The sequence below is a fragment of the Fistularia commersonii genome, chromosome 5 (genome assembly GCF_037954325.1).
Source record: "Fistularia commersonii isolate RoL2024-O1a breed Wild chromosome 5, RoL_Fcom_v1.0, whole genome shotgun sequence".
In the NCBI taxonomy this organism is placed as follows: domain Eukaryota; kingdom Metazoa; phylum Chordata; class Actinopteri; order Syngnathiformes; family Fistulariidae; genus Fistularia; species Fistularia commersonii.
The window spans coordinates 19,893,333-19,905,773 of NC_141288.1; the positions used below are offsets into that span (position 1 = coordinate 19,893,333).

The following is a 12,441-nucleotide window of genomic DNA, read 5'->3' on the forward strand; positions in this document are numbered from 1 at the left end:
GTGTGTGAATGAGAAGAACACGGCTGGAACGGTGAGACGACAGGGAGTGGAGATCAAGAAAACGGAGGATTTCGAGTATTTGGTGTCAAACTCAAGGTCCGCGGGCCAAATGCTGCCCGCGACGACCTCTTGAAAGATCTCTTCTCCTTCTTCTTGTCCTTTGGGCTTTTCCCTTCAGTGAATCCACCTTCTCCATCTCACCCTGTTCTCTGGATCCTCTCAGGACGTCCATCCATCTTCTCTCTGGTCTTCCTCTAGACCTCCTTCCTACCAATATATTGACTCTCCCTCCTCTGTCCATGAAGCAACCATCTCAAACCTTCTCTCCAGAACGTCTACCATGTGTCCCTCTGGTGGACTCATTCCTGATCCTCTCCATCCTGGTTGCTCCCAAAGAGAACCTCAACATCATCATCTCCGCGACCTCCAGCTCTGCCTCCTGTCTTTTGGTCAATGTCAGTGTTTGTGGATCATCTCACCACCATCTCCTCCACATTTCCTTCCATTCTGGCTGATAGTCTTCTATCTCAGTGTTTCAATCATCAGGTGTGCCGTGGAAAAATGCCCACTTTCACCCGATTGGTCCGAAAATTATTTATCCAACGCAAATAATGTGTCTTCCTATGTCTGTGTGGGCAGCGTGTCCATTCCATGGCAACGGTAGTGAATGAACCTGTGCATCTGTGTGTCAGAGTGATTAGTGACACTTTGCGTGATACATTTTTAAAATAAAAAGTACTTGTATCTGCGTAAACAAACAGGCAGCATTGTTGAAAACGACCAAGACGAGTGAGAAAGCGGTGAAAGCTGCTATAAAGTTGCTGAACTCGTCTCTAAATCCAAACAGCAAAACTTTAATACGACCTGCCGGCAAAATCATTGTAGAGGAAAAGCTCGGCTCTGGCGTTGATGAAGAAATAGCCAGTTCTCTCAAATAATACCATTTTCAGACATATTGATGACGTGTCTTCGGACATTGCAAAAAAGTGTTCTGGAAAAGTTGCACATCAATGCGAAATTTGCATTGCAACTTGATGAATCTACAGATATTAGATATATTAGATTTCACACTGAGTAAATTGAGACTATGTTTTCATTCTAATTCGTTAAAAAATGTTTTTGACATAGTTATTTGTTGGTGTGCCGTGTGATTTTTCTAATGTAAAATATGTGCCGTGGCTCAAAAAAGGTTGGGAAACACTGATCTATCTGACTTTTCTCCACCCATTCCAACCTTTTTCTTCACCTCTTCTTCACATTCTCCTTCCTACGTTCTGGACTGTTCACCCCAAGTACCTGAAATCCTCCACCTTCTCGATCTCCACTCCGTTCCACCCGGGTTCCTCTCATTCACACACATATGTACACACACATAACGTTCCAGAGCATACCTCTACACATCACAATGTCATCTGCAAACAACGTCTTAAAAGTTCTGTTGACTAAAAATCAAACGCGTGCATCGACCATAAACTACATTTCCTGTTCCGCTATTAGATCGCGGTGAATCCACGTTAATGCCATTATCAGGAAGTGGAATTGAGAAATAAAAATGTTCCCTAAATGTCCGGGAAGAGGAAAGTTGATGGAGATAGAGGGCTGTTTTAAGAAAGATGGAAATGCATATGTCACATTTTGGATTTGAATGAGTCATAAATTGAGATTTATTTCACATTAATGATGAACTGAACGCTTTAGACGTCATCAAACTCACACAACTCCGACCGTCTGGAGGTGCATCCACGTGTCCATGTGCCTATTTTGTTCACTTATTTTAATCTTATCATTGTCACTCTGTTTATGTCCTTTAGTTTTTCTCTTTATTTGTGGATCTCTACTGGTTTTTTTTAATTGTCTCCTCATTGTCTCTCTATTTATATTTATATTCACATATTATATTTCTAATCAGCCCCTGCATGTGTTTGGACTGTCAGATACGAGGAGAACATTGGTGTGTGAGCTGCGCTTTTGAGTTAAAATATAAATTAACATGGAGGTCATTCTCTTCTCTGAGCGTCTGTGGCGGCGGGTTGTGCACATCAGGATGATGTCGCCGTCTTTTCGGAAAACGACCGCGCGGATCTTCGGCTCGCGGCTTCTCGTGCATGGCCAAGTTAATTCAAACTGTCACATGCGCAGTCTGGAAACGTGCGCTGAAATTCTTGCTGTCTATGTCGTCCACAGTGAAACCAGATAGTTTGATGGACAAAAACAATGAATATAAGAATAACGTGGCCTTCTTAAAATCATTGCTTGATTCTTTTTTTTTGGGGGGGGGGGGCGCAAAAAAAAAACAAAAACTGAGCCATATGTTGATTTGGGCCAAAAATATTTCTTTTGATCAAAAAAGACAAGGGCGTTTATTTTAAGAAGGTGACGATAATTGAAGGATTCAAGGATTTTTTTCATTGTTCCACTCAGGAGAGAATGGAACAAAGATCTATTTTTTTTTTTTTTAATTCTGTAATCTATTTTTATCCTTGTTGTTCATTTTGCTGTCTGTTTCTTATGGATGTCATTTGCTATCTTTTAATTGTCTTTTTTTAATTTATATCTATACTCATATTTATAGATATTATCATTCTTGCGCTACTGTGACAAAAGAATTTCCTCTCTGTCGCTTCAATGACGGTCAAATATTAAAAACAACCAAAATGATCCTCAAGTCCCACATCTTACACCTGGCCTTCGAGTAGCTTTTTATTTATTACCGAATATAAATGCTGAGCGAGCGTTTCTACGATTTGCGCGGTCATTTATTTACAGAAATAAATATATATATTATTCTTTATTCCATTTTATTTATTTTTTTTTTTATTTTATTCTTTATAAACTTTTTGTTGACAATTCACAATTTTGTTGCTTCTACCCCATGTGCCCCCTAATTACCCCTCAGGGACAAATAAAGTTTTTGTGATTCTGATTCAATGGGGATCAATAAAATGTACACTCTGTGAACAAATACACAGGAAATAATACAAAATAAGCGGTTGATAAATAAGTCAAGTGTATCAGGTAATGAACAATGCTTGGATTGTGCAAAATGGCGTGAGGTAGTTATCCAATATGGATAATATGACAGTTGTCTGTGCAAATAAGATAAGATATATTTTATTGATGCTTATTGGGGAAATTCTTTTGTCACAGCAGCGCAAAAATGAAAGTATCAATAAATATGAGAATAAATATAAGTAAAAGCGTCTGCGGAGGTTCTCAGTCATGGTGAATTCTTCTTGTCTCGGCCCTTACACCTAGTTTCTGCAGATCAACTTTTCCATTTACACAACAAGCCGCCATAATCTAGACCCGCCCGAAAACCTGGCAAACCTTAAATTCGGAAACTCCCCACAGGTCACTGGAACTGAAGAAGCCTCTCCAATGAGCGCCGAAACATCTTCAAGTGAAGAAATTCAAGTTCAGTAGCCAAGACAAGAAGATTTCCACAAGAATAAATAATAACAATGAAAAATAAATTATCCTTTGTTAAACCCCGTGGGGAAAAGTGTTCTCTGCAATGAATCCATCATGGCTGAACCACGAGCAGGGGAACCAGGGGAGCAGATCGGGGTTCAGTGTCTTGCTCAACAACTCTTGGACACACCAGGAGGAGGTCCAACCGGGGAACATCCAGTTGCTTTACCTCCTGCGCCAGGCGGCCCCAGATAAATCGAATCAAACCAAATCATAAAATAAAAGATAGCAAAATACATCCAACAATAAAGATAGACAGCAGAGTGAACAACAACAACAACAACAACAACAACAACAAGGGTATGAATAGACAAAAGAATGAGTTCCTCAGTTCTACTACCTCAGCGGTGGAACAAACTTCCGGAAGCAACAAGACTAGCATCATCTCTCTCAACCTTCAAGAAACAGGTAAAAACTTCTCTCTTTCAGGACTTTTTACTGCACTGATGCCCCAGATCAGGTTAGGCACCAAGTTAGGCTATGCAGTGTGTGTGTGTGTGTGTGTACGTTTGTGTATGCCTTTGTCAAAAAAAAAAAAAACAACTCACTAACCCAAGCTTACTGTTCTGTATATTTCCTGTGCATCTTGTATTTGCAAGTGTTATTTGCAGTCCCTATGTCCTCTATTGTAAGTCACTTTGGATAAAAGTGTCTGCCAAATGTAATGTAATGTAAAAGAATGAGACAATGAGTGAGAAAAGGCAATGACAAAAATAAACATGATGTGACACCAACAAGGATTAAAAAAAATATGAGGGGAAAATGCCAAATTGATCTGATTTCTCCTTAATTCCAGGGGTCGCCCCCACCCTTACACCCCTGCACCCCTGCACCCCTGCGGCCCCTCCTCCGGGCCGTGGATCCAGCATGTTAGCCCCGGATTACAGCGGATCAACACCGGAAGGCCGGAGGCAGACAGGTATGCGTGGAAAAGAGCCCTTCATCCGCGGCTCTGAGGAGCCGTCAGGACGCGGGGACGCGCCGCAGAGGGGCCCCTCTGCCGCTTTATGGGCCCCCGGAGCCCAGACTTCAAACAGCGGCTCCGGATGTGGCGGCTCGGTGTCAGCTCATCAGCGCATTTCAAAAGAGCAGCCGCGGGGACAAAAGAGCGGCTCACACCTCCGCGGTCCACGGACGCGCCGCGCAGGCGCAGAGCCGCGGCCCCCGCAAACCCCCGCAACCCCCCGCGGCCCCCGCAGACCGGGCCGGCCCGGCCGCCGCGGCGGATCTCACACGTACGTGTTGATGAGCGCTTTCCCACAGAGCCCGCTGGGAATTACACGCGGATGGGAGAAATCCCACGCAACTCGGGGAGGATTTACCTGCAGCTGATTTCCACCCACGGCCTTTATTTGCATGTTCACTCCGTTATTACCGTAAGGCTGCAGGGACAGTTGCATTTCCCCGTCGGGATAAAATAAACTCTGTCTTATCTTATCTTATCTTACCTTATCTTATCTTATCTTATCTTATCTTATCTTATCTTATCTTATCTTATCTTATCTTATCTTATATCTTGTGAAAATCTGATGCTCTATTGATTTACATCGACCCTGCAAAGCTGTTTTCACACACATTTCCTTCATTATTATTATTATTGATTATAATAATGATATTTTTATTATCATCGTCATCGTGTTGCAGTTTCTTTCTTTTTTCATCCTTTTATTTGCTGTTTTCTCTATCAAATTTAATTAATGACTTTATCCACCGTCTGTTTATCGTCCTTTTAATGTCATTTGAATCCAGTCTAGTAGCCCTGCGGTGGCACTCCAATATCTCAAATGGGGATCAATAAAGTATTATCTGATCTTATCTGATCTTATCTGATCTTATCTTATCTTATCTTATCGTAGCTTATCTTATCTTCATCAGTATTATTACTGATGTCATTGTTGTAATTTTCATGATCATCGTCGTCGATATTCTTCTTTTATTATTTACTATTGTTCTTTTTTTATCATCACTGCTACTATTATTACTATTACTTTGACTTTTTATGTAATAACTTCATTTTTATTGTCATCATCATTGTTGTTATTGTTATAACTGCTATTATAATTATTGAGACTGCTAAGTTTTATTTTATTATCATTATCACCGCTGTCAAACATTATTATTATATTATTATTTCGACCTCACCGCAGACACGTTGGCATCTGGTTTAAACTCATTTTGAAGGTTACTTGACGGGTTATATGAGGCGGATTTGAGGACCTGGTGTAGCGCTTAACATTTAAAAAGGGATAAAGCGCCCTGGATGACGTCATCATTGGAAATAAAATCCCATGATAATGAGACGCATAACCGGATATGGAGCAACGTCGCAGTGCGGCATCAACCCGCGACAATTACCAAACAATCCTCTGATCGATCCCGCGCCGCTTGATAATTCCCCGCCCGTCGGAAACAACTCTTTCCAAACTCACCGATCTGCATGACCCGCCCGAACACGGACGTGTTGTCCACCGTGCTGCAGTTCCACCTCTTCTGCCTGAACTGGTACTGGCACTCCTTGATCCCCGTCTTGGCGCCGTCCCCGATGTACATCATGTGGTCCTGGTATAGCTGGCACAGCTTCCTCTGGCCCTGCGGCGGCGGGACATGGCGAGCGGACACGGCGTCCCGTCAAAAACGGCCGCGTGCCTCTGGGGGTCGAGACGTCAAAATAAAGTCGGGCGGAACGGCGCGGCGGCGGCGGCGGGGCGGCGGTTCTACCTGAGAGAGTCCGGACAGCTGGCTGCAGAGAGGCTGGGCGCCGATGATGTACATCTCCGGCCGCTGGATGGGGGTCAGAGCGAGCGACCTGAGAAGCAGACGTGATACTGAGTCTGGATTGGAACGGCGAGATGAAAGAGAGGCGGCGTGGCGGAGGTCACGCCGCCGAGGACGGAGAGTTAAATCTCGCCTATAAACTTGGGAGTGGATCCGCTCTCCCGCTTTCTCCTGCTCGTTTGAACTTTTACCCCGTTTGACGCCCCACAAATCTTCCGCCTGGAGGTGACCGGGCCGAAAACCTCGGGGTCTGGTGGGTTTTAAACCAGAACGGCCTCTTTGGAGAACACGCGCCGGTCGGCGTGGGGGGGCGGCGGGGGAAGTGGAAGTCAAGAACAAGCGTGGCGAGTGGAGGGCGGCGAGGTGAGGCTGCGGCAGCAGGGCAGCCGACAAGCATTCACTCACTTATTCACACCTCATATTAGACACAGGAGTCGAGCATAATGGACCCCCAACTTGGATTTCTGCAAATCACCTTTATTTTTCCTGTTAAGTGACTGGTTGTATGTGCAAATATTATGTGTATTCTCTTAGATACCTTCATTAGCTTTCTCTACCATCTCTACTCCACTAGTCCGATAGAGGCTCCAGGCGGCAGGCTGAGGGCCGGAGGTGACTACGGGCTGCGGGTCGGAGACCGCGGGCCGGACGCTGCTGTGAGGGCCATTTGGGGCCCCGGCCAGGGTAAATATTGTGACAGAGCCCTCACATTTGTTCAAGTCACCGCTACCCCCCTAAAGACACACACAGTGTGGCTGTTCACAATTTTTCAGATTTGTCTGAGATCCACCCGGAGATCCTTCAGCGGGGACCCCATCCACGGGTGGGGGACAAAGTCTAACCCCGATTTTTGTTTTTTTTTCCTGCCCTCCGGAGATAATCGACGTACTTGGGGAAAGGTTAGCCGGGTCACTCACCACCAGGAGTTGGCGTCCACCAGCAGCAGCTGCGCGCTGCAGGCGAGGAAGGCGACGGTGAGCATCAGGCACCGGGCGGCGCCGGTCCGCCTCCGCCGGGCAGGCCGGTTGTCCATGCTGCCGCGGTCCGTCCCGGGGGAGCTGCTCTGCGGGTGGGACATCGACAGGGAATGAGCGCTCGGGACGCGCAGACGCCGGTTCGATTCACGGCTTATTTCCGCTCCGACATGCCGACGCATGGACGCCCCGCTCCGAGAGGAACCGTCAAGGATCTAAACCCGGTCCGAGTCCATCCCCCGGGTCGTGCGTAAAAGCGGCTGGGTGTCCGGTCCCGCAGGCGGAGGCTCGATCGGCTGCAGCGGGAGAGGAGGGGAGCGGGAAGCGGACGTGCGGGGAAGTGCGGGGGAGCGCGGGGCAGCGTGACGCGTCGTCTGGAGAGAAGATCGACTGGGAGATTAAAAAAAAAAAAACTCGAGTGGAGCAGCGAGGAGATCGGAGCCTTCCCTCCCTGAGCCTCTGCGTCCACTCCGCCCCCCCCAACACCACTCTGGTTTACACTCCTCCTCTTATCACCCCCCCCCCCACACACACACACACACACTCACACACACACTGTCCCTGCGTTTTACGACCCCAACCTGCACAAAGTGTGTTTACGCGCAGAGTTGTGTTTGGACGGCGAGTCTTCAGGAGAAGAAGAATCATTTGCGCAAAGCAGGACCACAATGTGTGTGTGTGTGTGTGTGTGTGTGTGTGTGTGTGTGTGTGTGTGTGTGTGTGTTTGTGTGTGTGTGTGTGTGTGTGTGTGTGTGTGTGTGGTGGGGGCTAAGAAGAGGTGTTTTCTATTCTCTTTGAAAAGCTTTGATGGAAAAAGTTGCCGTGCGTTAAATTCCTTTCATCAGCTGAAGTGAAAAATGAGCACACACACACATACACACACACACGCACACAAGCACACACGCACACTTTGGCTGGCGACAATAACGGGCAAAACACACATACTCAAACACAGACACACACTCACACACACTGAGAGTAAAGAAAGGGCGTGTTAAAGCGCGCTTTATGTCCAATCCCTAGTCTGCTGCGTGCACGAATGAGGTGTGTGTGTGTGCGTGTGTGTGTGTGTGTGTGTGCGTGTGTGTGTGTGGCTCAAGTGAAACAGCGCGGTGGCGCGCCACGGATTTACGCACGGCTTCCCTCCGGATGACCTACTCTCTCTGAAGGACACACTCCGTGGGATGAAGGAATCCGTGGGTGTGTGTCGGAGCTGAGGCCCGGATGTCACTCGTCTGTGCATGATAATGGAACACACGCGCGCACACACACGCACACACACACACACACACACACACACACACCGGTGGAACCACCACTGTGTGCTTATTGCTGCTTCCAATAAACATCCGATTGATACTCGGGGGTTTCCGTGTCCGTGGAAGGGCGGGTCAGAGTCAGGTGGAATAAACACGCAGTGTCGCAACGCCACAACTTCACAGGTCCTCCTGAGAAGCACCATCCTCTGGAGCCACGAGGATCTGTGGCTTCTTGCGTTTATTGATCAGTGATCGGGTTCAATCAGCGCATTGGATGAGAAACCGCGAAAGGAGAGGCCTCTGGTGTGAAAAGTTATGATAATAACAATAATGAAATCAGAATAAAACACTTTCAATGCAAGAAAAAAAGCAGGAAAAGTGACGTGACTGAACCACGGTACTCCAGAAAGAATCAGCAGCAAGTTAATCAATGAAATACACGTATATAAATAATAACTAAATAGAATTACAAGTGGAGATTCAGGTCTGTCAGACACACAAGTGAAGAAAACACCTTCTCCAGTGTCACTTATTGAACGAGCTGAGGGGAAAAGGGCAAATCAGAATTGATGATATTGTTTTTAAAAAGATATCTTTTTAAAAAGATGTATCTGTAAAGCTCATGGAGCTTTTTTTTTCCAGAGGTGTGTTTTATTTGGGGAGTAGCGTTCACAAATTATACACAGTATGCATTTACATTGTGACGGCGCCCCCTAGTGGCTGCAACTGGGAATGCAAGAGGGGGCAAATCAAATACACACACACGCACATACAAATACACGCACTCACACAAACACACAAACACACACACACAAACACACACATATATACATACATATATACGTACACATACACATATATATACATACATACATACGTGTATTTATATATATATATGTAGATACACATACTTATATACACACATATATACACACATGTGTGTACACATATATATATATATATAGGTAAGTAAATCTTAAATCTTAAACCCTAAAAAAAAAACCTCAACCGCTTATTGTTAATTGTAATAATTTAACTGTATATATACTCATAACTGTGCAATATTTCATTTCATAACAGCTGCATGTGCAATAATTTTTTCATACTCTTGTGCACTCGTTATCTTTCACTTGGTACTTGAAAGCTTAAGACACTTTATAGTCTTCTCTTGTATTTCTTATTCCCCCCTTTTTTATACAATTTTCTACTATTATTTATTATTGTTATGTTTTTCTTGTTACTCTGGCACAACAATTTCCTTCCTTTGGGATAAATAAAGTTGTTCTTATTCTTATTCTTATGCATATATACTATTCTTATAAATATATACACACGCAAAATACACACAATGTACATACATACATATAAATACACACATCTCTCTCTCTCTCTCTCTCTCTATATATATATATATATATATATGTATATATATATGTACATACACACAGCCATACATATACACACGCACATAAGTATCTACATACACATGTACATACACACATGCGTTTATATATATACACACGCACATACATATATGTATGTATATACATATCATATCATATACATATCGTATACATAGCCCTCCTTCCTACTATTATCTATTACTGTTATGTTTTTGCTTGAAACTCTGGCACAACAATTTCCTTCGGCATAAATAAAGTTGTTCTCATCTCATCTCATATACATATGTACACTCACACATATATACATACATGTATATATACATGTACACACACATACATATATACACACATATACACAAACACATATACATACATACATGTATATATGCACGTACACACATACATTTATACAAACATACACACAAAAACATATACATATATATATATATATATATATATATATATATATATATATATATATATACATACACACACACACACACACATAGTCACTTGTATTAAAAAAGACATGACATGGTGTGTATCTCTCCATAACATGTTAATGAAAGAGTGAATGTATGCCTCTACATGTGGCTCCTGTGATTGACAGGTCCCGAATTATCCGGAGAATCAAGCCAGGGACCGCCAACCTTCTGGTGGCGTCCAACTAATGCCAGGCTGACACTGAACCTTTTTCGCCGCCGCCGCAGCACGCAGGATTCCTGCGAAGAGATCCTGATTCAAACTGAAAGTAAGAAGGAAATGCAACGCCCCGCCGTCATCTCAGTCCAAGACTCAGAGCAGCTTAGATCAGATCAATCTTTTCCCACTGTTAGGTTAAGACAATTCTAGCGACTCCTTCGGTCTTTACGGTATCACAACCAACACCCAACAGACGAGCCCCAAGAACCCCGGAAACAGGAAACCCGGTGCGCAGAACCAACTCTCCATATTCAGAACTATAACCATATTTACAATAATGTTTACACTCTTCTTATCAGCACATATCCAAATGCGCCGCAGACAGCAAAGCAGAAATTACACTGCGCAGGGAAACACCTTTCTACACTGCGCACGTGACAATAAACGCTCTGAATCTTGACGTGGAGAAGGAAAAGAAATGAAGTAGTGCAGGCTCTGTGAAAACATTTGCACTCTGAGGAAAAAAAAACCCGTAAACGGTGACCCTGAAAGATTAGCGTCAGACGAGGCTTAAAACTCTTCAAATCAGCGTGAGCAGAAGTGAGATGATGGTTTTCCACCACCTTCAGGGTGGAGAAAAAGAGCAAGGAGGACGTGTGTGTGTGTGTGTGTGTGTGTGTGTGTGTTGGGGGGGGGCTTCAGTGCCGCCGCCGGGTTGCGATGCGAGCGGCGAACCAGCAAGAGGAGCAGTTGAGCCACCGGTCGACGGCGGGCGGCCGAGGCGGCGGACGGGTGGGAGAAACGGAGAGAAACTTGGACCAAGTGAAATAAAGAAAGAGGTAGGAGGGAAAAGAGTGCAAGACGGAGAGGGAGTGACCAAATAAATGGAGAGAGAGCGAGAGAGAGAGGGAGGAGGAGGACATGTCCCCGGAGGATATGAGCAATAGCCATGCAACAGGGAGCAATGCCTGAGAAACTCAGTAGCTCGTCTCAGGATTAACAGCAGCCTTTTTATTGCCTGCAGAGCTGCAGCGAGCGCAGCAGCCAGCTCTCTCCTGCAGGGAAGACAGCGGCCGACGACTTCTGATGTATAGTCTTGCCCTGATCTTCTGGAAGGTGCTCGTGCCAAAATGCTAAATATCTTTTTTTGTGTGCGAGTGTGTGTGTGTGTGTGTGTGTGTCACTTGAAAATGGCTAACCCTCAAGTAAGGCAAAAAAAAAAAAAAAAAAAGCTCCAGAATGTTGAGAGGGAGGATGGAAAAGAGGAGGCGGGACTTTATTTCCTGCTATTTTTAGGGAAGATGTAAAAATTCTTAAGCGGTGGCGGCGTCTTAATCACGTTACACACATCCAGGTCATATTAAGGATTGTGATTGTGCGACATGCAGTTTTCCAGAGGAGTTACACCACACCTCCTCCTCCTCCTCCTCCTCCTCCTCCTCCGGGTTCGACAATCTGGGTTCTGCACGGCACGTTTTGCTCCGGAAAGTCAAATCGGACCTCGCCAAGCAGAACGGGCGGCCGACGTCGGCGTTTACATTTGAAGCCACAAAGTTTTTTTAGTCCGATTCCTGACGGTGTCGCTCAGAAACGCCTTTTCCTCCCGAATGTGGGTCTGAGAAAGCAAAAGGCCTATTTCTACTCCAGTTACCCCGGAGACTGCAGAGATTCTGGATCTTTCTCAAGGACGCGCCAAATATAAAAGCACTTCCTGTCCGACAGATGGGATTCGAACTTGTTTTTAATGAAAGCAAAAATGCGCTTTCCCACCAAAAAAAAAAACACTGCCGTAAATAAAAAGAGTTTATAATTTTAAGTCTGGGAGACGCACAGAGCATCTGGGGTCACATCGATACTCATGTCAGCCTCACTGAGAGGATATCCACCAATCAGCTATTTGAATGGGAGGGTGAACGA

The 12,441-nt window shown here is 44.9% G+C and overlaps 1 protein-coding gene across 3 annotated transcripts in view; it reads right to left on the bottom strand.

Annotated features, from left to right (window-relative positions):
* Window positions 1-12,441, bottom strand: part of wnt5b (wingless-type MMTV integration site family, member 5b) — a 46,221-nt gene that overhangs the window by 11,867 nt on the left and 21,913 nt on the right. For 2 of the 3 annotated variants that reach the window (XM_086147205.1, XM_086147204.1), the window contains exons 2-4: window positions 7,164-7,309; window positions 6,190-6,277; window positions 5,901-6,060 (exon numbers count right to left, since the gene is read on the bottom strand). In XM_086147205.1, coding sequence (XP_086003331.1) covers window positions 5,901-6,060; window positions 6,190-6,277; window positions 7,164-7,279 — 364 coding nt within the window. In that variant the 5' untranslated portion in view covers window positions 7,280-7,309. The remainder of the gene's footprint in view (window positions 1-5,900; window positions 6,061-6,189; window positions 6,278-7,163; window positions 7,310-12,441) is intronic. The other variant, XM_086147206.1, reaches the window with a different exon arrangement.